The 22,181-nt window shown below is 35.9% G+C and overlaps 1 protein-coding gene across 1 annotated transcript; it reads right to left on the bottom strand.

Annotated features, from left to right (window-relative positions):
* Positions 1 to 359: 359 nt before the first annotated feature.
* abcg2b (ATP-binding cassette, sub-family G (WHITE), member 2b) lies at positions 360 to 20,311 on the bottom strand. The gene is made up of 15 exons (XM_022674899.2): positions 19,979 to 20,311; positions 18,177 to 18,236; positions 16,402 to 16,519; positions 14,143 to 14,298; positions 13,890 to 14,047; positions 11,056 to 11,207; positions 10,875 to 10,958; positions 9,318 to 9,457; positions 8,986 to 9,137; positions 7,941 to 8,030; positions 7,727 to 7,851; positions 4,609 to 4,763; positions 3,310 to 3,399; positions 3,000 to 3,052; positions 360 to 2,859 (listed from the first exon to the last, which is right to left on the bottom strand). The coding sequence occupies exons 1-15, from the start codon at positions 20,140 to 20,142 to the stop codon at positions 2,712 to 2,714; spliced, it is 1,845 nt and encodes a 614-aa protein (XP_022530620.2). The 5' UTR covers positions 20,143 to 20,311; the 3' UTR covers positions 360 to 2,711.
* Between the last annotated feature and the right edge of the window lie 1,870 nt (positions 20,312 to 22,181).

Raw genomic sequence — 22,181 nt, 5'->3', positions numbered from 1 at the left:
GCGTGGCCAGCAACAGATGATTTGCATAAACATGATAGAGCCTTTAAACGGCTCATTTTGAAAGGGACTGAAACTAACAAGAATAGAGCTGGTGAAATCTCTGTATTTTAAGAGTTTTTTTTGCTTTGAACTTCATGCACATGTTCTGTATATCCCATAGACACATCCAATAGACACATCATAACCTATACAGATCTGGCCATTCCTAATCCATCCCTGCGGTAACCCATCAAGATCAATTTACATACAGCTGTCCCATGACTTTTGGCATGTCAGAGTATTTGCTGTTGGAGTTGAGATTTGCCACATGCAAATAAAAAGGAATGGAAATTAAGGCCATAAATAATCCAACAATGCAGTTTGTTTTAATTAAGACATTTTAATTGATAAATGTGTTTTGTTCTATTAAACGATCAAAAAACATTGAGATGCCTAAATTATCAGCATTTTAACTATTGGACACAATATATTTAAACATTTTTAACAATATAATAAACAGAGGAATTATTCACATTTCTTTTCATTACATTATAAAAATATATAAAATAAATTCTTTACAATCTATACAGACATAAAACAATCAGTGGCCAATAGATGGCGCTGCATCACTGAGTCAATGAGACACACATTTCTCATAAGACCTACCATAGACTGTATATATGAGACCTACTGAAGAAGCAATATAAATCCATTTCCAGTTCAGTTAATATGTGCACTTCTTTGCTGTTTTAATAACTTTTGTCTTGGCTAATTGACCCCAACTCTAATAATTATATCCAATATGTATTATTCTGACATTTTTTAAGACTATACTAATATTATTCAATGACTAATGAATTTCCTTATGCTGCTGCTTGTTTTATGTCACTTTTTACTCAGTCCATTGGCATATATTATTACTTTTGTATTTATTTAATATCTGTTTGTTTTCACAATAAACAAAACAACATACAATGTACCATAAAAATAGGGAAACAGGGAAAAATGTCATATTTTTAAAAAGTAAAAGTAGCTGTAATATCATAGCTGTTTTATAATATTAGATATAATAATTGCATTGTTTCTAAAAACAAATCTCATTAAGAGCATCATTATAAAATATGATAAATATTTTTTGCAAAACATTTAGAAACATTTCTAATAATTAAACACATGAGCTGATGTAATATTATAACTCTAGAACAGGGGTCTCAAAGTACCGGCCCGCGGGCCACATCCGGCCCGCGACGCGGTTTCATACGGCCCCTCACGGGTTAACAAAATAAGCATACATCTGGCCCGCAATTCAATTTAATTATTTATGCTTTATTATGGTCGTTTTCATATTTTATCTTAACTTGTATTTTGGTGTGTGTGTGTGGTTTTTGTTTTTTTGCTTACGCTGCGTTGCCTGCTTTAATAGTCTTCAGTAGCCCTCAACAGTCTAACCTTGCAGCCGTGGTGTGTCCACTAAACTCTGTAGTTATAAACATCCCGAGGTTAGCAGCGCGCTAACTGACCTGTTTATAATGTAATCCGAGCAGTGCCTCCGTGACAGCTGCTCTAAACTGCTGCTGTTAGCTGCTTGGGCTGAAATATGAACTGTAGAGAGCTGTATTATCCGGTTAGTGGGGTTATTTTATTTCATACACAGAAGAACTTAATTTTAAAAACGCTCCAGACTGGCTCAGCTGAGTCCTGTAGCCCGTGGCTGGGATATAGCTCTGACTAAGCAAAGACTGCGGGCTTGTGGTGCTGCTGCTGCAGCTCCGACTAGTGGTTGTATGAGGAACTGCTAAATCTGAGAAAATGCTAAATCTGTCACATGTTCTTAACAGCTCACAATTTTAGATTTTATATTTATTAAGCCTTATTTCAGTATCAAACGTTTTGATCAAAGTTAATATAACTTGTATTTTATGTCATTTCTATTTACTTGAATAGTTTGTTTCTTGATTGATGGAGTTTTTGGATTTCATAACATGACAAATTAAAAGGGTTTATGTTAATAGAGCAACAAGCAAACATTTTTTCCATGCAACTGTAATATTTGATTGAATAAATAATATATTGAGAGTTATTTAACATTAAGGAGTAATCACATTCATTTTATATTACATCTGGTTACATTTTCTTATATTTATAAGTTACATCTGGCCCTCAGAGGACAGCCAATATGCCAATGTGGCCCTCGGCCAAAATGAGTTTGACACCCCTGCTCTAGAATAATAGTAGCTGTAATATTTGCACCAATTCTAGAATTAATATCTGGATTATTCTTGAAATATGTAAAGATTTCTGCCTTATTTAAAAAAAAAAAATCAAATTAGCTGTAAAATTATAAATGTAGTATAATAGTAGCTGAATAAATTCTAAAAACAATATCTGCAATATTTCTGAATTATGTAAATATGTCTGGATTACACCTGCTAATAAATATACAAACATTATTTATGTAATTAAATAAGCTTTCTTGAAATGTGCAATAAAAAATATATTATTATATAATATATAATATATTTCTTCAAATAAACAAACGTTATGTGCCAGTGGAAAAATACTATTTCATTATACAAACAAATTACAAAAAAAACAAGTAAAAAAAAATCACAAAAAAAATAAGTTGAATAATAATATAAAATTCTTTCAGTAATGTGGGAATGAAAAGGTTTTCACCTGCCAGTATATGTTCACAGTGTGGGGAGAAAACTGGAAATCAAGGTTTATCTGCTTCACTTCCAGCGATTAATCCTGCGCAGCTGAATGTAGGCCAGTGTCATGCACACCAGTATGATGCCCAGCAGAGCCACGTGATTCTGCCAGAATCCCCATGTGCTGTAATCCATACCCAGAATCTGCAGATACATGTCTCCTGTGATTCTGAAAGGAGAACAGTTCAGGTCTTTATTGTTATTTAGTTTATAATATTCATTACAGTCACTGTCCACTTTATTACACACCACACATCAGCTCAGGTATATCAGTGATCAGTTGGAGGGTAGTGATGAGTTAATACTCACATGGTGCCGTTACCGTAGAACACCTGGCCTGTCAGTTCGTTGATGGTCACAGCCTGGAGATTAGAAATAAAATGACCTGCATTATTTCTGTAAAATTGTAAAACATATCTGCACTGCAGAAATTAATTTATAATCAAATTATAAAGTGCACTGAAATACATTGAAAAGTTATAGATGTTTGTTTTTTATGTTAAGAAAGAGCAAATATAATTCTGTGATAGGATTTGCTGAAAAATGTTGAGATTTCAGATGCATTACAGGACATGAGTTAATCTATAATTTGTTATCTTTTTTTATCATCTTTTCTTACGTCCAGTCCGTATTTAAAGATGCTGATCCACTGGAGCCAGGACAACCAGCTGAGCATGGAGTTCAGATTCACCAGGAAGCCACCAAACACCTGATAGAGGAAGAGGGAGATAGAGAGAGAATGTGTAATTATAATACAAAACAGAAGCCATGTAATCATCAAAATAGAATATCATTGAAAAGTAACTTTATTTTCAGTAATCCCTATCAAAATGTAAGACTCATATATTATATAGATGTATTATACACACAGAGTGATCTATTTTAAATATTTTTATTTATTTATTGTTGATGATTATGGCTTACAGCCAATGAAAAACCCAAAAATCAGCGTCTCTGAAAATTACAATATTATTTAAGACTAATTGGTACTTTTAGCAGTGTGAGCAGTGTGCCAAATCCTGCTGGAAAATGAAATCCGCATCTCCATAAAAGTTGTCAGCAGAAGGAAACATGAAGTGCTGTAAGATTTTCTAAAAAAAACACTGCACTGACTCTGGACTTTATATAACAATCATGTCCAAACCGTCACTGATCATCAGTAAATTTTACATTTCATTTGTAAATAAAGGGAGCAGAGTCTGGAGGAAGAGTGGAGAGACACACAGCCCAAGCTGCTTGAGGTCTAATGTGAAGTTTCTACAATCAGTGATGGTTTGACTCCCAGCTAAACTGGGGCCAAACTCTTCTCTGAGGAAGCGCTAAGCTAACCCCCGCTACCATGAATAGCTAAACCCTGCTGGAGTGCTAGCAGCATCAGGCGGTCATACAGAGTAAATAGTTTAAATAGACGGAATAACTGTAGATGAGCCTGTAACTCAGTGATTTAATGTGTAAATAGTGGAATTATGATCGTGTTCCCTTTTTTTTGCAAATAAATAAGACATTTATGAAGCATGTCATTTTGTTTTACGATGCTAGAATGTAAAATTAGATTAGCTGACTGTGTAAGAATGTACTACTGTGTGATCGATAGCTTATTTGGTTAATTTTGCTTTGATGGCTTATACAAACTATTTTTTATATTATGGTTACATTACATTTCAAAGCATCTTTATTCACAAAGCATCTAATCATAAATAAATAAAATAAATAAATATGTAAAACTGACCATACTCTGAGTATGAATTTAAGTTGATCTGTAATATTTGGAAGAGTATATTGCTGCAGAAGTGTAAAGGAAAGATAAATAGCTGCCGCTGTTTGAGATTTAACCTGAGATAATTATTTGAATTTGTAAACAGAGCCCATGAGTAAAGTGGTTTGCTGGAGTACGACCTGCACCCAAACGTTTACTGACCATCATGAAGACGAAGGGCAGGGCGATGAAGATGTTGGCCATGGCAAAGGAGCTCACACTGGCACTCGCTAGAAACGCCAAACTGACGGCTGCCAGGCTGACCATAGACAAAGTCAGTGAGAAGCACAGGAAGGCGGTGAAGGCCGGCTTCAGCCCTGAACACACACACACACACACACACACACACACAGTTAGTTTATGGCTTTCTGTATTGTAGTTTCACCTGTGATTGACTGATAACAAGATATAACCACAGGTTCAATTGCAGGTCACCTTAACATGAAACACGCAAGTATCTCCAAGTGCTTCGGGAAGCACGCCCTGCAGTATGATCTAAGCCTAAACATTTTGCAGTCTAAGCTCACTCTCACTGGAACTAGTCTGGATTCTGTTGAAAGCGCAGATCTTTATCCAGCATGAATCTGCCATGTCTGTGGTTTTCAGGTTGCCAAGTTATTATTTCACAGTGCAAAAAACTGTAATTAACTAAAGCTGAAGCTTCCTTACTACTAGCAACAACATTTAAATGTATATATTGTATATATGTATATGTATATATTGTATAATTGTTCCACACTTAATCTACTGTATTGAAGTCTGGGGAAAAGCCTGTAAAACAAATACAAATTCTATTCTTGTTCTACAGAAAAGGCTGTAAGAATTATCACCAGAAAACATTACAGTCATCCATCAAATACATTGTTTTATCAGTTAAAATAATCGAAATTTTATGATTTAGTTGACTTTTATATTTTATTATTTATGTATAAGGCTCATAAAAATATATATTACGTTCAAACATCCAATTTAATTTTGTGAAGAGAAAAGGTTGTCATAATCTTAAGGGGATAGAGATGTTTGTAAAACCTAAATTTCGAACTAGTCTGAAGGAGCGGTGTACTGTAATTCAAGGAATAAGATTATGGAATAATTTGAAGAGTGATGTTAAAAATGCTAGATCAATGTGTGTGTTTAAAAAATGATAAAAGCTGGTCTGTATAAAAAATATGAAATAGTATAAGGTGTAACTATATCAACTTTTTTGTTCTTAATTATTTTTGGGATAAAAGGGGCAGATATTATAAGATTTTTTTCTTCTTTCTGCTGCCTTTCATTTTATTTGTGATTTGTATATATTTTTTTCTTCTGTAAAAATGTATTTTGTTTATAATGAAATGAATAAATCTAAACTAAAACTAAAATCATCTCACAATCCTGGTTTCCAACAAGAAATTACAAACTTTAGGTGCAATTACAAAGTTTTTGCTAGGAAAAAGGCTATCTACATCCATTCACTACACTACCATGATTAGAAACAGCATCAAAGCTATCAGCCATTTTTTATGTTTTTTTTTTTTTTTTGCAGTTCAGAGCTTATAGCGTTTTCATGCCACCCTGATGATGTCCAACAAACATCTGGGAGTACAAACACAACAGACAGTTCTGGGAGGGCAGTGCAGAAGCATTATTCAGCTTTTGATCATTGGATTCATCATTTTATAATGTCTAAAGCAACCTTTGAAAGGCTGTATTATAATCGGACCATCCCTAGGGTCAGTTGTGCCAACTGATAAGAGAATCACTGTGGCTTTTTTTAAGGATGGTGGATAAAAAACCCCACTACAGACATGTAATAAAAAAAAACTACAATTGGACAACCCTTCCTCCTTTTTTGTGTCTAGAAAACAAATGTTAAGCTAACTGCTAATATAGAGCTTGACTCAATGTGGCGTGACAAAATATTTGCTCCTTACAGATTTCTTTTGTTTTTGCATTTTTTAAATGATCAAACAAACTTTAATATTAGACAAATATAACCTGAGTAAAAATAAAAAGCACTTTTTAAAAGATTGTGTTTTTTTAAGGGTAAAAAAAATATCCAAACCAATTTAACCCTTAGTGATAAAGTGTTTAAAATGGTTCTGCCTTTTTACATATTTGGCTAAACAAATAAAGTGCTTTTTTTTACTTTTTTTTACCAGAACAATTTCGGTTGGCAAATATTCTGTGCATTTCTGCCTTGCACACTTGAGTATTAAAAATCCAGCTCAATAGTATGTTTCACACAGAAATGGTTTTAGATGTGTTGTTTTTTTGACCAAAATTGGGTATGTAACATTTTATTTGTGGTCAGGCCTGGCCACACTGCTCATGCTTGGTCATACTGATTGTGTAGCTTTGTCAGGTTGATCATGCTTGTAGTCCTGCTAAACCAATAACTCAAACAGAAACATACTCTACACAACAAATTTCTGGAGTTCGAAAACCTGGAGTTAAACAAAAATGTGTGAAAGTGTTAAATTGTATAAGTTTATTCTCAAACTTAAACTACAGGTTGAGTTGAGGGAAACTCTTTGGCGGTGTACAGTTTATTCCAAGGTGTTGAGGAGAGTGACTGAACTCTCTAATGGGCGTGTCCCCCAATCCTAGCTTTATCCTACCATCAGTGTGTAGTCTTGCCCACCAGAGATACCTTCCATGGGGTGTTTCATTATATTTTATATAATGGTTGTTTGCCTAGTTAACATTTTGTTGGCTATAAGCGCAAGTTACCATCTTCTGCACTGTAAAGTGTGGCAAAGTGCTGAAAATGCACTGAAAACAGCAGTGTTTCAAATATTTTATGTTTTTTAATAATATTAGTTTAACAACAAAATTTTTCTGCATTATTTGTTAACACTGTGAGGGAGTTTATGTTAAAATTAACTCCAGATGAGAGCTGTATTTTCCTCTAGATGAGATGAAATATTTTAACTCCCACAACAGTTCAGATTTAACTCCTGAACTTAAACTTAAAGTTAAAAGGCCAGAAAACTTCCTGAAAAGAGTTACTTTAACTCAGAGTTAGTCACAGAGTTTATTCGATGGCAACACATATACCCTTAAAATTAGTTGATTTTAACTCTCAGGGAGTTTATTCCAAAAACAGAATTTGCTGTGTATGATGCTCAAAATCTAAAATAAGGAAGCATTATTTTTTGTCAGTAAGTGTATATTATTTGCGGCCATGAAAAAAAATATTTATCTGATTTATTTTGTTGATATTTTCTATTTTTCAGTTCTTTTCAGATTCCTAAAATGTTATTATAGGCATAAAATTAGAGGAACATGTACTCACCCATCATATAATAGGCGATAGCAGAGAAAATTACAATTGGAACAATACGATTCGGTACCAAATCTACAAACACCTTGGACAGGAAATACACAGAGGTCCGGTAATACCCCCCAGCATTCTCATGCCTGTAAAACATGAACACACAAATTACACAAAATTCAAAGAAAATGACAGGGTCCATAAACTCCCTAACTATTGAAATGATCACACTCACAGAAACAGCGCCCTCTCGTTGATGAACAGCTCCACTGCTGACAGGTTGGCGAACACCATGTTGATTATGAGGAAGAAGAATGCTCCGTTTCTAAAAGCAGTCACAAATACATAACATACAGCATGTCTTCATGTTTTTGTGGAAGGTGGTTCTCTAATATTTGTGAAACAGCATCCAGAAGTTTATTGGTTCAAACCCCAGGGATGGGGATTGTACCCATGGGCTGGGTGCCCATTTAAATCCCTTAGTTCTACTTCCAGAATGGGCAAAATTAAGCAGCATAATGAGAAATATTCCTTACAAGTAGATTAATATAGTTCTTACTAGTGTATTTACACCTGAACTACATCTTACCCAACCCAGCCCAAACCATTCTAAAATTGTTTAATGTCAAAATCGGTCAAAATCTTTCTCTCTCTCTGTCTCTCTCTCTCTTTACAGATGAATGATCACAAGCCATCACACCAAGCTAAACTGCTTGAATTCTTGCACCTTGAATGACAGCATAAAGTTATCCAAAAGCAGTGTGTAAGACTGGTGGAGGAGAACATGTCAAGATGCATTAAAACTGTGATTAAAAACCCGGGTTATTCCACCAAATATTGATTTTTAAACTATTTCGGCCATTATTTCTCATTTACTGAAAATATCTCAAGAGCTGGCCCTGAACATGACCAGTTGCATCACCAGACCTAAACCTGATTGAAAATGTGTGGAATGATATTGAACATGCTCTGAACACTCCACCCCTACAGTAAAACCTGAAGGAACTGCATGAATATTGAAGCTGCATTGCACAGATTACCCAAGGACACCATTAGGAACCTCTACAACTCTACAACATGCTGAGATGTTGCAACGTTGTGTTACACATGCATTACACACAACTTCTGTATGTGCAGCTCAATAAATATCACCCAAATTTTTTTTTATCATTTATTGTTCCTGGTAACCTTCTGAACAGTATTTCAATCCCACACTTCCTTATTTGGTGCAACTATTTTTATAGTTATCTCTTAGAAGATAGATGGATGGGTGGGGGTACCTGTTCTGCAGGGCTTCAGGTATGGTGTGGGACAACTGAAAGTAGATAAGGCCCACCAGGACTGCAAAGACTATGTTGAGCATTATCTGAGCATAGGACGTCTGTGGATTCCTCGCCAAGTTCAACAGCGTCCTCCAACACACTATCCTTAGCTGAACACACACACACACACACACACACAGACACAAGATAATTAGTTTAGGGTCTGTTGTATCTTCGCTTCACCTCGGGTTGACTCCAGCTGCCGCTGAACGGCTGATAACTGCGGTTCAGCCCTGGGTCAGCAGCAGCTACATACATAACTGGTTAATCATTCCACAGTCTGTCCATACCTGGTAGAAGAATGATGTGACATAACACGGTGTTGCTTTGGTTGCTAAGATGTTATAATCTGTTGGGTTATTTTGCTTCAACTCTTCTGTTACTTCAGTGCAATACTGAGAGTCTCTGTAGAGTTCCGCCAAAGATTTCTCTGCAGGAAAGACAAATCAACTCCATTTACTCCATTTAAAATACATAACAGTTCAAATATCACTGATTGTCTAATTGCAATGGTACCTGTGCACAGGTAAATCTATTTAGGCACTTTCGTTCACACTGCAAGTATTTCTCAATACCAAGATATATTGGATACAGTCGCAAGAAAAGTATGTAAACTATTTGGGTTTACTTGAATTTCTACATAAATTGGTCATTAAATGTGTTCTGATCTTCATCTAAGTCACAACAATAGACAAACACAGTCTGCTTAAACTAATACCACACAAAAAATGATATGTTTGCATGGTTTTATTGAACACAACATGTTTAATAACATTCACAGTGCAGGGTAGAAAAAGTATGTGAACCCCTAGGCTAATGACTTTTCTATGAGATAATTGGAGCCAGGATGTGATGAAATTGGATGTGTTGGTTAAACCTGCCCTGTTCTATAAAAAACACCTGTTGTAATGTTAACCTGAGACAGTTTCTTCCACAATTTACAAAGAACCTGAAGCGAGTTAAGACTCAAATTACTACCTGTTGCTTTGACTAAAAAATATTTTTGTTTGTTTGAGGATATTTTAGTGTAGAAACATCAAAAAAGCAAGACAGTTTATTGTAAAATAGGTAAAGCCAGCATGCTGAGGGCTGGAGGTAAGCTTCCATCATATAATGTAACCAGTTCAGTTAGTTTTCACACAAATACACTGAATTTAAATCCATTCCCAAAACTTTACATGCACCAACATTTAAATCCAACATTTTCCACTAAAGACTAACCTGATCACTGAGTATAATAAATTTGAGCTACTTCTCTGTAATCCATTAGAAATAATGTTCCTAAAATGTTTTGAAATAAGAGATAATAATGTTTTTTTTCTCATTTTTAGGATAAATTTATATCTCACTCACATTTAGCGATTTTTCCATTCCACCTTAAATGTGGTGGCTACATTCGGAGCAAAAAAAAAACAATCCAAACATTTTTCTGTGTTTTTTCTGACTCTAACTTTATGTGAAATTATTTGAGAATTAACAGAATTAAGTGTATATTAAAATTTCATACACTGTTGTGTTAATAAATATGATAATTATGAAATGTATCTTCATCTCAGTTTAATTTATCATGTACACATCAATGTTAGATTGTGTGTTTCTTAGACAATTGCAATTTTAGTTCTTTAAAATTCTTCATATCTGAACATATCTTGTCAAATATATTAAATATATATATTAGATAAATTATATTAATAAATCTGCTTTCTTTAACCTGCACCTAAACAAAATCACATCACATCAAATCTGCTTTATTTCACTGGTTTGTAATTCATGTATCAGTAAATCTGACATTTTGAAACAGATTGTCTGTGTGTGTATGAAAAGGTTAATGTGTGTTTATACTTTACCAGTCGGCACTGAAGATGAGGTCTCTCCGTTTGTGATGTCCAGAAAGAAATCAGCTGGGTTGTTGAATGGCTCACACTCATAGCCTAATCAAAAACACGCACATCACATATTCACTCTTTCCTCATTTTTAGCTCTGCCTCATGTGTGTAACAGAATGAGCGGTGTGAAAATGTGTTCTACCTAAGCCATGGAAGTATTGAATTGCTTTATTGGCTGGACCAGCGTAGACCATCTCTCCTTTATGCAGCAGAGTCAGGTGGTCAAACAGCCTGAAGATAGAGTAGCGTGGCTGATGGATGGAGAAAATGATGGTCTTACCAGTACGAGACAACCTGGGAGAGAACAACAGGGCGAACGAAAGGAACTGCAGTCATATGATAAAACATCAATGCGCCTTGCGCTCGCTCAATTAAAATAGCGTTGGAGTTTATGAATAAATCTACACTGATGGTCGTGGCTGTCTGGAAGTGAGGTACTGGGGTTGGACAACTGAAACACCTGTCATTTTAGTGTGGGAAGTTTCATGGCTAAATTGGAGCAGCCTGGTGGCCAATCTTCATTAATTGCACATTGCACCAGTAAGAGCACAGTGTGAAGGTTCAATTAGCAGGGTAAGAGCACAGTTCTGCTCAAAATATTGCAATGCACACAACATTATGGGTGACATACCAGAGTTCAAAAGAGGACAAATTGTTGGTGCACGTCTTGCTGGTGCATCTGTGACCAAGACAGCAAGTCTTTGTGATGGATCAAGAGCCACAGTATCCAGGGTAATGTCAGCATACCACCAAGAAGAACGAACCACATCCAACAGGATTAACTGTGGTCGCTGTAAGAGGAAGCTGTCTGAAAGGGATGTTCGGGTGCTAACCCGGATTGTATCCAAAAAACATAAAACCATGGCTGCTCAAATCTCGGCAGAATTCAATGTGCACCTCAACTCAACTCCTTCATCAGGACAATAAATTATTGTGGTCTAAAACCAGGTGTTTCAGTTTCATTGTCCAACCATTTTATGTTCAGTTACATTTCTGGCATGTTGCCCTTTTGGTGACGGAAAACAAAGAAAACACAGGTGCATTACTGACTGAAATGAACCTAAACAACAGTCAATCATCAAAATCCATTCCTATAGGTGCTCCCAGCACACATACACCCCCGCTCCATAAACACAAACCCGACTTTTAACTCAACAATAAACAGAATAAAGATGTTCCCTTAAATGAGCTGCTGGTGCACCTTTACAGCGTGAACAAGCAAGTCAGTATCCTCTGCTGAGACATACAAAGCGCCACACTGTTAAGATACGAACACGCTAAAGTTATTGGTTTATTTCATGTTAAGCCCAAAACAATTAAGATTAAATTAAGATGATTTAAGATAATTAGTACATGCTTTTTGTGTGTTTCAAGCTGCACAAGGCATATTTTAGCATCCTTACAATAGCAAAGACTCACCGACACGCCCTAAATCAAACTGCACAATGCGCAATTGACCAATGTGCAATAGATTACTAAAATAGGGTCCTGAGTGTAACCCCCATTTTCAATGCAGGCAAGCACTTAAAGGGATTTTAAAAGAAATTGAAATTGACTTTAATCAGGTTATATTAAAAAGAAGAAACTACATAACTCAACCACAGTAAATGGCAAAAAGTATTTATAACAAACCAACAAACAATCCAACAAGTAAACATTAAACATATTAATAAACAATATCTCCAAAGGTTTGTGGACACACCTTCTTAAATAAATGAATTCAGTTTTGGCTAGTGTGGTATAGAGCTCCTCAGCACTGGGCTATAGAGTAATTGAACTGTGTTTTCTGTAGTGACGGAGCCACATCCAGTACTTTTTGGATAAGTTAAACTGCCAGAACTAACCACATAACATCATTAACTGATCTTTCTAATTCTAATGAAATGCCTACCCAAACAGTTACTTACATACATAAACAGCTTGTTGTCTCCCAACTCCTTTAAACTGATCGGCTGATTATTGACAATTTTTTAAACTTTGCTGATATTTGTATACACAAGGCTGGACTTTTAAAGGGCTGCTCTCATTGAAATCAGTCCGCTGATGTTAATGCTTCTGAGAGCAGGAAAAATAAACTCTTGCAAACACAACACACCCCTGAACCTTCTCTACATGGAGCTTCAAGACCCAGACTAAACGACCATCAGCTGCAGCAAATTAACTCACCAGCCTGGAGAGTTGCAGAGCAGTTTTTAGGAGAGAAATCTAAGTAGATTAAAAATATGGCGACACCCTTGTTCCTTACTATTGTCACTTAAAATGTGCCTTATAATTCAGAGCCCCTTATGTATGAAAATAGACTAGAAAATAGGCTTTCTTTGATAGTGCACCTTATAATACGATGTGCCGTAAAATAAACTATTCTGTAATGTCACTGATTGACTGAGGTAACATTAATATTATTGCACATTTTATGTGTCAGTATTTTACCCATATTTTGTGTTTATTTTAAATAAACTTCTGAAAAAAATCTGTTGCCTCTTATTTTCTTACATTGCAAACTTCCTAAACATAAACTTTGAGCCACTGGATGAAAAACGTAACTTCAGAGTAATAAACTAATACAGTAATTTTTATTATTTTTATGAATAAAAGTTGCTGTAGTCTTTTACTGCTACAATGTGTCGTTACTGTATATTTCTAGGGAAATTTGTGCATCAGGCTAGGGTAGGATATGCTTAGATTATGAAGTAGTTTCAACGCAGAAGCATAAATTGGCCTTTAGATGGATTAGATCTGATATCTAATCTAATATTGCAGACAGTTTACACCTGGTTATTTAATTTGACTAGAACTTTATTGTTAACTTTTATCCAGGTAAGATAAGATAAGATAAGATGTTATCTTCTTTAAATGCATCTCTGGTGCATTCACACTCAGTCTTACTCTTAATGTAATTCTAATATCAAAGTCACATGAAGCAACCAGGTGTAAACAGAGTCAAATTGAACTGGTGCAATGTGTTGGGTGTTGCACCTGTGCAGGAGGCCCATGATGCTGTTGGCAGTGTTGGAGTCAAGGCCGGTTGTTGGCTCGTCCAAGAAGAGTAGCGATGGAGATGTGATGAGCTCCATGCCTATACTACAGCGCTTCCTCTCTCCACCGGACACGCCCCTCAGAAACTCTGTACCTATCTGACAGACAGAAATAGAGACTGGTGAGTCCACTGAAATCATGAAATCTCGGTTTCACAGCCAAAAGAACAGAGATGGTCATCTAGGCCTTCTACCTTGGTGTGAGCACAGTCCTCCAGTCCAAGTTGCTCAATGATGTTTTTAACTTTCTTTTCTTTGTCGGAGTCGGAGTACTGCTGCCGTGGCAATCGCAGGTTCGCTGAGAACAAGAGGTTCTCTCGGACAGTCAGGGTGCCCATCAGAATGTCGTCCTAATTGAGGAACAGAGGGCGGATTAACACCTTGACCTAGGTTCACTATCGTCTAGGGGTGTACCTCAAGGGTGTATTCCAGGGCTGCTTTCATTTTCAATAAATGTGCTTCTGCTCAGCTGTATTATTAAACATGGGAAAGATTTCACAGTTCGCTGATGGCAATACACTGTAAGACAGTTGTGTTTTAACCCTTGTGTGGTGTTCATATTTTTGTTACTCGTTTACTTTGTTACTTGTATTTAATTCAGCAAAATTAAGCAATTTTACATTAAAATGCTTTACACATGCTTGCTTCACCTAAATTACAAGCAATATAAACAGCTTACATGGTTAATATTTGCTTTTTACCTTTCTTATGTTACATTTCTTTTAAAAAGTGCTACTCTTTTTTTTATTAGTTTTTTAATAAAATGTAAAAGAAAATGAATTCAACTCAAGATATGAGTAGAAAATTTGTTTAGTTTTAAATTTACAAATGAAGCAATGTTTATTAGCCCTTGGCCAAACATACTGTATGTAATATAAATGTGTAAGGGGGGGGGGGGGGGGGTTGTACAGTGTGTGTTTATCGAAAATGTGTTTTGATATATGTTTTTCACAAAAAATGAGCCAATGCCAATGAGTTTGAGTTAGAAAAAATATTCTTTTAGTATCATTTAATGAAAAATAAAAACGGGTCCCACAGACCCGAACACCACACAAGGGTTAAACACGCGGCTAAGCAACACTTTTGGCTATTTTATTATGTACCGTATTTTTCGGACTATAAGGCGCACCGTATTATAAGACGCACTATCAAAGAACGCCTATTTTCTGCTATTTTTCCATACATAGGGCGCATCGCATTATAAGGCGCGTTAAGTGACACTAGAAAGGGTGCCTATATCAAAGTGAACAGGGGTGGCGCCATGTTTCCCTTCCCCCACCGGGGGTGGTCGCTTGCGGTGGAGCGTCTCAGTATATATAAATCTAGCTCTTTCAAAGTCAAACGAGTGCTGGATATTAATCTACACAGATTCCTCTCCTGAAAACTGTTTATTTTGGGTGAGTAACGTGCTTCAGTTTATTTACAGTAAGCTTAGATTTCCAGATGTCCACTAAGGCTTGCTGCACCAGCGTTAGCATAGCTATCCGCTAGCACGCTAGCTAGTCACCTAAACTAGTAAAGTTAACCCAAACTTAAACGACAGCGTTACACTGAGTAATCCTGCGTGTTCTGGTAAGACAGTGAGATATTAGCTAGCGATTCGTCCCCCGTAGCTTGTTTTAACACTGTAAACAAGCAGATTACAGGCTGATAAAACTCACCTCTGAGAGAGTTAGCGCTTAGCATCTAGCTAATGCTAGCCAGGCAAAGCAGCACAGACTTACAGGCCGATAACTCACCTCTGAACGGTGAACGCTTAGCGATTAGCATCTAACTCTAATAATACTGCTCCAGCAGTATTAAAAGTGCTAAATTTAGAAAATACTGATCTCTGAACAGTGAAAAAGCTAGCTAGCTAAGCGGTTAGCATCTAGCTAATGCTATTGCTGCTCTGCACGGAGTGTGTGTTTACTGCTCCTTACACCTGACGGGTAAAATTTAGATAATACTGATCTCTGAACAGTGAATAAGCTAGCTAATGCTATTTGCTGCTCCAGCCTCGGAGCTGCACGGCTCTGGACTCTGTATAGCACTGAAACTCTGTATAACGCTGCACGGAGTGTGTGTTCACTGCTCCTTACAACCTGACGAGTAAAATTTAGATAATACTGATCTCAGTGAATAAGCTAGCTAGCTTAGCGGTTAGCATCTAGCTAATGCTATTGCTGCTCAGCCTCGGAGCTGCACGGCTCTGGACTCTGTATAGCACTGAAACTCTCTATAACGCTGCACGGAGTGTGTGTTTACTGCTCCTTACAACCTGACGAGTAAAATCCATACAAAAGGCGCACCGTATTATAAGACGCACTGTCAATTTTTGTGAAAATTAAAAGTTTTTAAGTGCGCCTTATAGTCCGAAAAATACGGTACAACTGATTAAGCCAGATATCCTTAAAGAGATATTTACTGGTACATAATGCAAATGCAAATATTCTACTGTTTGATTTACTCACCTGAACCACATATGCAGACATAAGACGAAGTTCGGAGGTCACAATCTTATTATCGACCAAGATCTGACCTGTGCGCAGACCACGAGGGTCCTTTCTTCCAGCAATCACATCCAACAGCCTGCATTCATATGAAGAATACTGCATTACTGCATGAAGAATAATTTTACATGAACATTTTAGTTTGGTGTTGTTTAAATAAAGATACTTTTTTATTTTATATATACCTGTTCAAATCAATATATACATCGATTTCAAATATATACAGCTCTGGAAAAAATTAAGAGACCACTTTAGTTTCTCTGATTCAGAAGTTTGTAACTTCTCTGAAGTTACAAATACAAAGATTGTCATTTAGAGCATTAAAAAAAATATTTGAAATAACAAAAAAGATGCAGAGCTTTCAGACCTCAAATAAAGCACAAAAAAACAAGATCATATTCATAAAGTTATAAGAGTTCAGAAATTAATATTTGGCGGAATAATCCTGTTTTTTCATTCATGCTCCTCTATATTCCAGAGGTTTTCAATTTGGTAAAATCAAAGAAACTGATCTCATATATAGACTATCAGTCAAAAGTTTTAGAATACCCCTAATTGTTTAGTTGTCCAGTAGAAGTGCTAAATATTTTGTATACTATTTTATCTTCTAAGCGATGACTTTATTACTGCTTATCACTTCACCTGTCAGACTCTTTATTCTTCTCTTCACTGCTGAAACTGGGACTTAGCCCAATGTTAAGCTGAGCTAAAGGTGTTGTTGCCATGTGGATCAGCCAGACCTTTTCCTGTGTCAGTTTTCTCCAGTTTCTCCAGTTTTTTGAAAGTGTATGAAAGAGTACTCACCGCTCTCTGATTTCACATGTACTTTTTCTAAAGTGAAGACCCATCCTTTTAATAGTTACAGAGTTCTCTGTGTTTCTGTGTCTTTTTCTAGTTATTATGTTGAAAATCTGGATGTGCTGTGCTTATTTTTCTTAAAGACCTAGCAGTTCATTGCAAAATTTCTGGGTATTGACCTGAAGAGTTTAAATGGCAAAAATAAAGGGGAAAAAAATTAAGGTGTTCTAAAACTTTTGACTGGTAGTGTACATGTCGAAGGCCATCATTATATGTAAATATTATATGAAAATAGCAACATGCACATGCATATTTCGAAATTATGAGAGTAACATAAATAAGCAAACCAAACTGTTTTATTTATGCTGTTTTGACCATACAAAAACCTATAGATATTTAGAATATTGGTACACATGCATTTTTTACAGCTAACTGTATAGAGATATATTCAAAGGATGTACTTATACGACAAAAATAATATATTTAATAGGTTACATATGGAAAGACCATTCTTTATATATGGACCTTTATCATCATATTTTTCATTTTTCAACATTCAACATTTTTGTATGGGGTTTAATAGTACATTCATATGAACTGGGAATTTGTTATGTAAACAATGGGAATAAACCAGTAACTGCTTGGCGTGCTGTGTTCTCGTGACATCAGTGAAAGAACTGGCTGATAATGAGTCACAACTCATAAACTCAGGTAAAGTGGAACTTGCCCACAGTTACAACTTTGTCATCTGATTGGGCGGCTCAGCTGTGTGGTTACCGTAGTTTTATGAGTTTCAGAGGCACCACCATAAAACATCATAAAATGTTATGTGCGTGTTCTTTAAAAAAACAGGATTAGTTTCATATATTAGGTTCGAGTCTTGCTAAAAGTCAGCAATTCCCAATGTTACAAACATTTTTTTCTGTGTGTGGTCTTACGATGTTTTGCCGCTTCCTGTAGCACCCATGATCGCGTTCAGCCCCGTCTTCATGATGCCACTGAAACATTCGATCATAACATTATTAACATGAGCACTCTGACTGCCTCATGCCTAGAATTAAGTAACATAGAATTTAAATAGTAAAAAACAAACCTGCAAAGAGAAAACCCAAAGAATTTAATTCATATGTTTACAAGTAATTTAGCTATGATTATTTATTTTTTATTTCTATTGTAGGTCAAACAATTTTTTTCTAAATTCAATATAAATTCATATAAAAATGAATTGACTGTATTCTCATGTAAATACCTGTAAATGAAATGTTTTATTTGCATGTACTCAGTTGTATGTCTATAAGATAATATTTGTTTTTTTCCTTAACGAGCTCAGCTGACCTTGATTGTTATACTGTATTTCTTACATTCGATCAGCTGTGTTGTTTCAGCTCCTGAAAAGGTTGCTTTTACTGTATCTCACTTTTAGCATTAGCATGCAATTTTAGACCAAAATAATCTAAAAAAGAGGATAAACCACCAAACAGACTCCTGCTAGACTTATGTGGATCATGACTTGTATTATAAGAATCATGCAGGTACATTCTCAAAGTGTGTAATTTAGCATAACTAAAACCTTATTGTAAAAGCAAAAAGTGCATGAGCATTATACACACTGTATATTATGTATAACCTGGTATAATTTTAATTACATGTTATAATGTAAATGATGGAATACATCAAATATGTGGATGCAGTAAAGCTTACTTACTGAGTTTAAAGCAACTGTTTAATACAGTGCGTTGCAAATTATTCTACTAGTCTAATAAACCAAAACATAACTAATCTGCTATTTGGAAATCATTTGCCTTTAGTGTTTTGTATTTATGATCATTTTAACAGACATCAGTGTCTGTCTAATTAATGACTTTATAAAAAAAAAGGCAAACCAAGAGTGACACTAGAGTGACACCTAAAATGAGCCAATTATTCAAAAGGCATGTTTAAGAAAATATATCAGTACATTAGAGCAACACTAGCAGACACTTATGTACATTTAAAGGCTTTTTACTGGAATAATATTTTACATTTAGTATAAGTACATGGTTTGGGCGGCAGAAATACATAATAGATACTTAAGTAAATATATATTTAAATATAAATATAATTTATTACTCTTAATTTTACTCTTTTTTAACTCTAACACAAAAAATAAAACTACCCACTCCAAAACTGTACTTAAAATAAAAAGTAAAAGTATTTATTTCTTGACTGGAAATATTAATAGTTTTTTTTATTTAAAGAGAAATACAAATCACCTCAAATCACCATCTCAGTTCATCAGGATTAGATCAGGGGATTAATGTGGAGGACTAACTTTTTTTTTTACTGTTTACTATATAATTCCATATGTGTCCCTTAATTGTCTTTAATAATAATCTACAATGTAGAAAATAAATTAAATAAAGAAATAAAGAAGAACACTGAATCAGAAGGTGTGTCCAAAGTTTTTGACTGGTACTGTACTCAAAAATCTATTTAAATACAGTAACATTGTTCTTATACTTCCTTACTTGCCATCTCTGACCATTGCTTATATAAAACCTTATGATAAGCATCCAAACTAAGCATTACCTAGTGACAAAATTCAATATCATTATGATAAATAGAGGAGACCAAATAAAATGCTACAAAATTACTTGGAATAAATATATATTTTTTGCATCGACCTTCATTAAAAGCTAAAACGTTTTTTTTTTTTCCTGTTTAGTTGATACAATGTAAAGAAGCAGGCACTTTCTCTGACCTGACATTTTTCAGGATGTCCTTCTCAGGTGCTTTCTTTCGGCAGGGTCCCCGGCTCTCTCTCACCACATAGCGAATGTCCTGGAAAGTCAGCGTCGGTCCCGGCAGATCCACAATCGCCTTCTCGCCCTTAGACTCTCTGATCTCCATCTTGCACAAATTCATTCCAATAGCCACAGATGTATCTGTGGTTTTTTAATAAAGCCAGAAATAAACAGAAATATTATTGTACTTACAAGCTCCAAATTTATAAGCAAAGACTTTTAAGGTGGACTAGTGGATGTGAGGGAGCAGAGGATGAGGGGAAAAGTGGAAAGATGGAATCAGAGTGACACAATTTGGTGCCCAAGTTCAACTTTGATGACGCCCTTTCTGCAAGCAATCAGGTGTGTGCCAAACCCATGACCGCTGTGTGAACTCTTATCAAAGTCCTGCTCAATGTGCGTGTGTGTGAGGGTGAGGGTGATGCTACATAACCTGCCTCTTCATAACACACAGTGTGCAGGTGGAAATTTGCAGAGGGCTCTGTGTTGATAAGGCCTGAACTTTGTAACTCACACATAACAGCAGTAATTAGCGAGGCTGGAGTTACCTTCAGACACACAAGGCCAGACTGCTTGGGGAAGATGCTCTTCCCGGGATCTGCAGATAATTATGAAGGGGAGACTGAAGAAACTGAACATGACTCAGACATCCCAAGTTGCAAAAGTTGATTTCAGAGTTCTGAGTTTTTTTTTTTTTTTTTGGGAAGGCCCTGCCTCTGCTTCCCTTTTATTTATTTTTTTTTGTTTGACAGTTTGTAACTGTCAAACAAAAATTGACAGTTACAATATCACCAAAAATTCCACAACATCAAAAACATTTCATATCATATTACAGTAATTATTAATATTGCCTCCGCCATGATCTGCTTTCTCTCACTCACTGAACAAATCCCGTCCGGGAAGGGGAAAAAACACTGCCCGCCCACACTAAAAACTGTCTCACAGACTCTTTGCGGAGAACAGGCCAATCAGAACCCTCTCTGTTTTCTCTCTCTCCTTCCCACACGCGATTAGAGAAAAAAAGTCTGTGGCCTGTGTGCGCGTTTGGGGCGCTCGTTCTGAATTCCGGGAGATTATATGTGACTCGCGGGCATCAGGGAGCCACTACCGAAATGCGGGAGACTCCCGCAGCTTCAGGGAGACTTGGTTTGTCTGATGACTGAAGACTGTAAGCACCTCTTCTGCCTCTTTAAAAAATACTGACATGTTAATTAAGTTGTGCTCATTAGTTAGTGCTTAAAGTTGTTATGCTCAATCAGAGGCAGCAATCAAGGAACACATGCTTGTACCATACAGATAAGGATGTTTCAGCCCTGATCTGCCCCCTAGTAGACAAAGTCTAGTTTTGGTTAGTGCCCAAGGACACTTTATGGGGCCTCTTTTTTGACAATTTCTCCCCCCCTAATTTAACTAATTTGAAAGTAACATTAGCAGACCATAAACAGTTTTTCTTTCTTTTTCTGAAATGTACCTAAAAGTGAAAAAACAAAAAAACACTGAACATAACCTACTTCAAAAAACCCTTATGCTGTAGCTAACCAATTATTTCTAGAGTCTTTAGTTGTGGCAGTTTACTGCTAACTTTTGTACCATTTTAGGTTATTTGTATATACTTTCATACATTATATAAAATCCGAAACCAAAACCAGATGATACTAACTAAATGCTAAAAGGAGAAAAACAGCTCTGACCTCTGGATCTTCGTCCAACATCACTGAGACAGTGCTAGTAAACTATCTACAGGTGTTGTCTAAAGTAGCTAAAGTATGACATGTGAATTAGCTGGTAAGATGAATCAGGCGGTTTGGAGCAGAGTAAATGCACTGGGCAGGGAGACCTTTAAAACCAGGGGGCAAGAGCAGGGGTCTCAAACTCATTTTATTTGGAGGGCCGCTGGAGGTAGAGTCTGGGTGAGGCTGGGCCGCATCAGAACAACAAATCACTTAACATATTTTCTTCAACGCATTCTCCCATACGTGCTTCCTAAAGACACTGAGCATGCGCTAACCTACATTTTTTATTGCTATTTCACGAGTGTTTTATAATAATTATGTTTTTTTTAGTACCCTTTGTGCATTTACCAACCTGGACTCACTCTCATTACACTGTCAAAGTGTAATGGCAATTATTATTATGGTTAACACAAACTGTGCATGATAA

This window comes from Astyanax mexicanus, chromosome 21, assembly GCF_023375975.1.
Source record: "Astyanax mexicanus isolate ESR-SI-001 chromosome 21, AstMex3_surface, whole genome shotgun sequence".
Classification (NCBI taxonomy): Eukaryota; Metazoa; Chordata; class Actinopteri; order Characiformes; family Acestrorhamphidae; genus Astyanax; species Astyanax mexicanus.
This window is presented reverse-complemented; position numbering and strand designations above follow the sequence as displayed.

What these genes read in the sequence shown, in the direction of transcription:
- abcg2b (XM_022674899.2), bottom strand. Translation starts at nt 20,142, where the DNA reads ATGAATTTGTGCAAGATGGAGATCAGAGAGTCTAAGGGCGAGAAGGCG. An exon ending in GACATCCTGAAAAATGTCAG is followed by an intron (nt 18,237 to 19,978) that starts GTCAGAGAAAGT and finishes CGAATGTTTCAG; the next exon opens with TGGCATCATGAAGACGGGGC. An exon ending in TCACATCATTCTTCTACCAG is followed by an intron (nt 9,138 to 9,317) that starts GTATGGACAGAC and finishes GTGTGTGTTCAG; the next exon opens with CTAAGGATAGTGTGTTGGAG.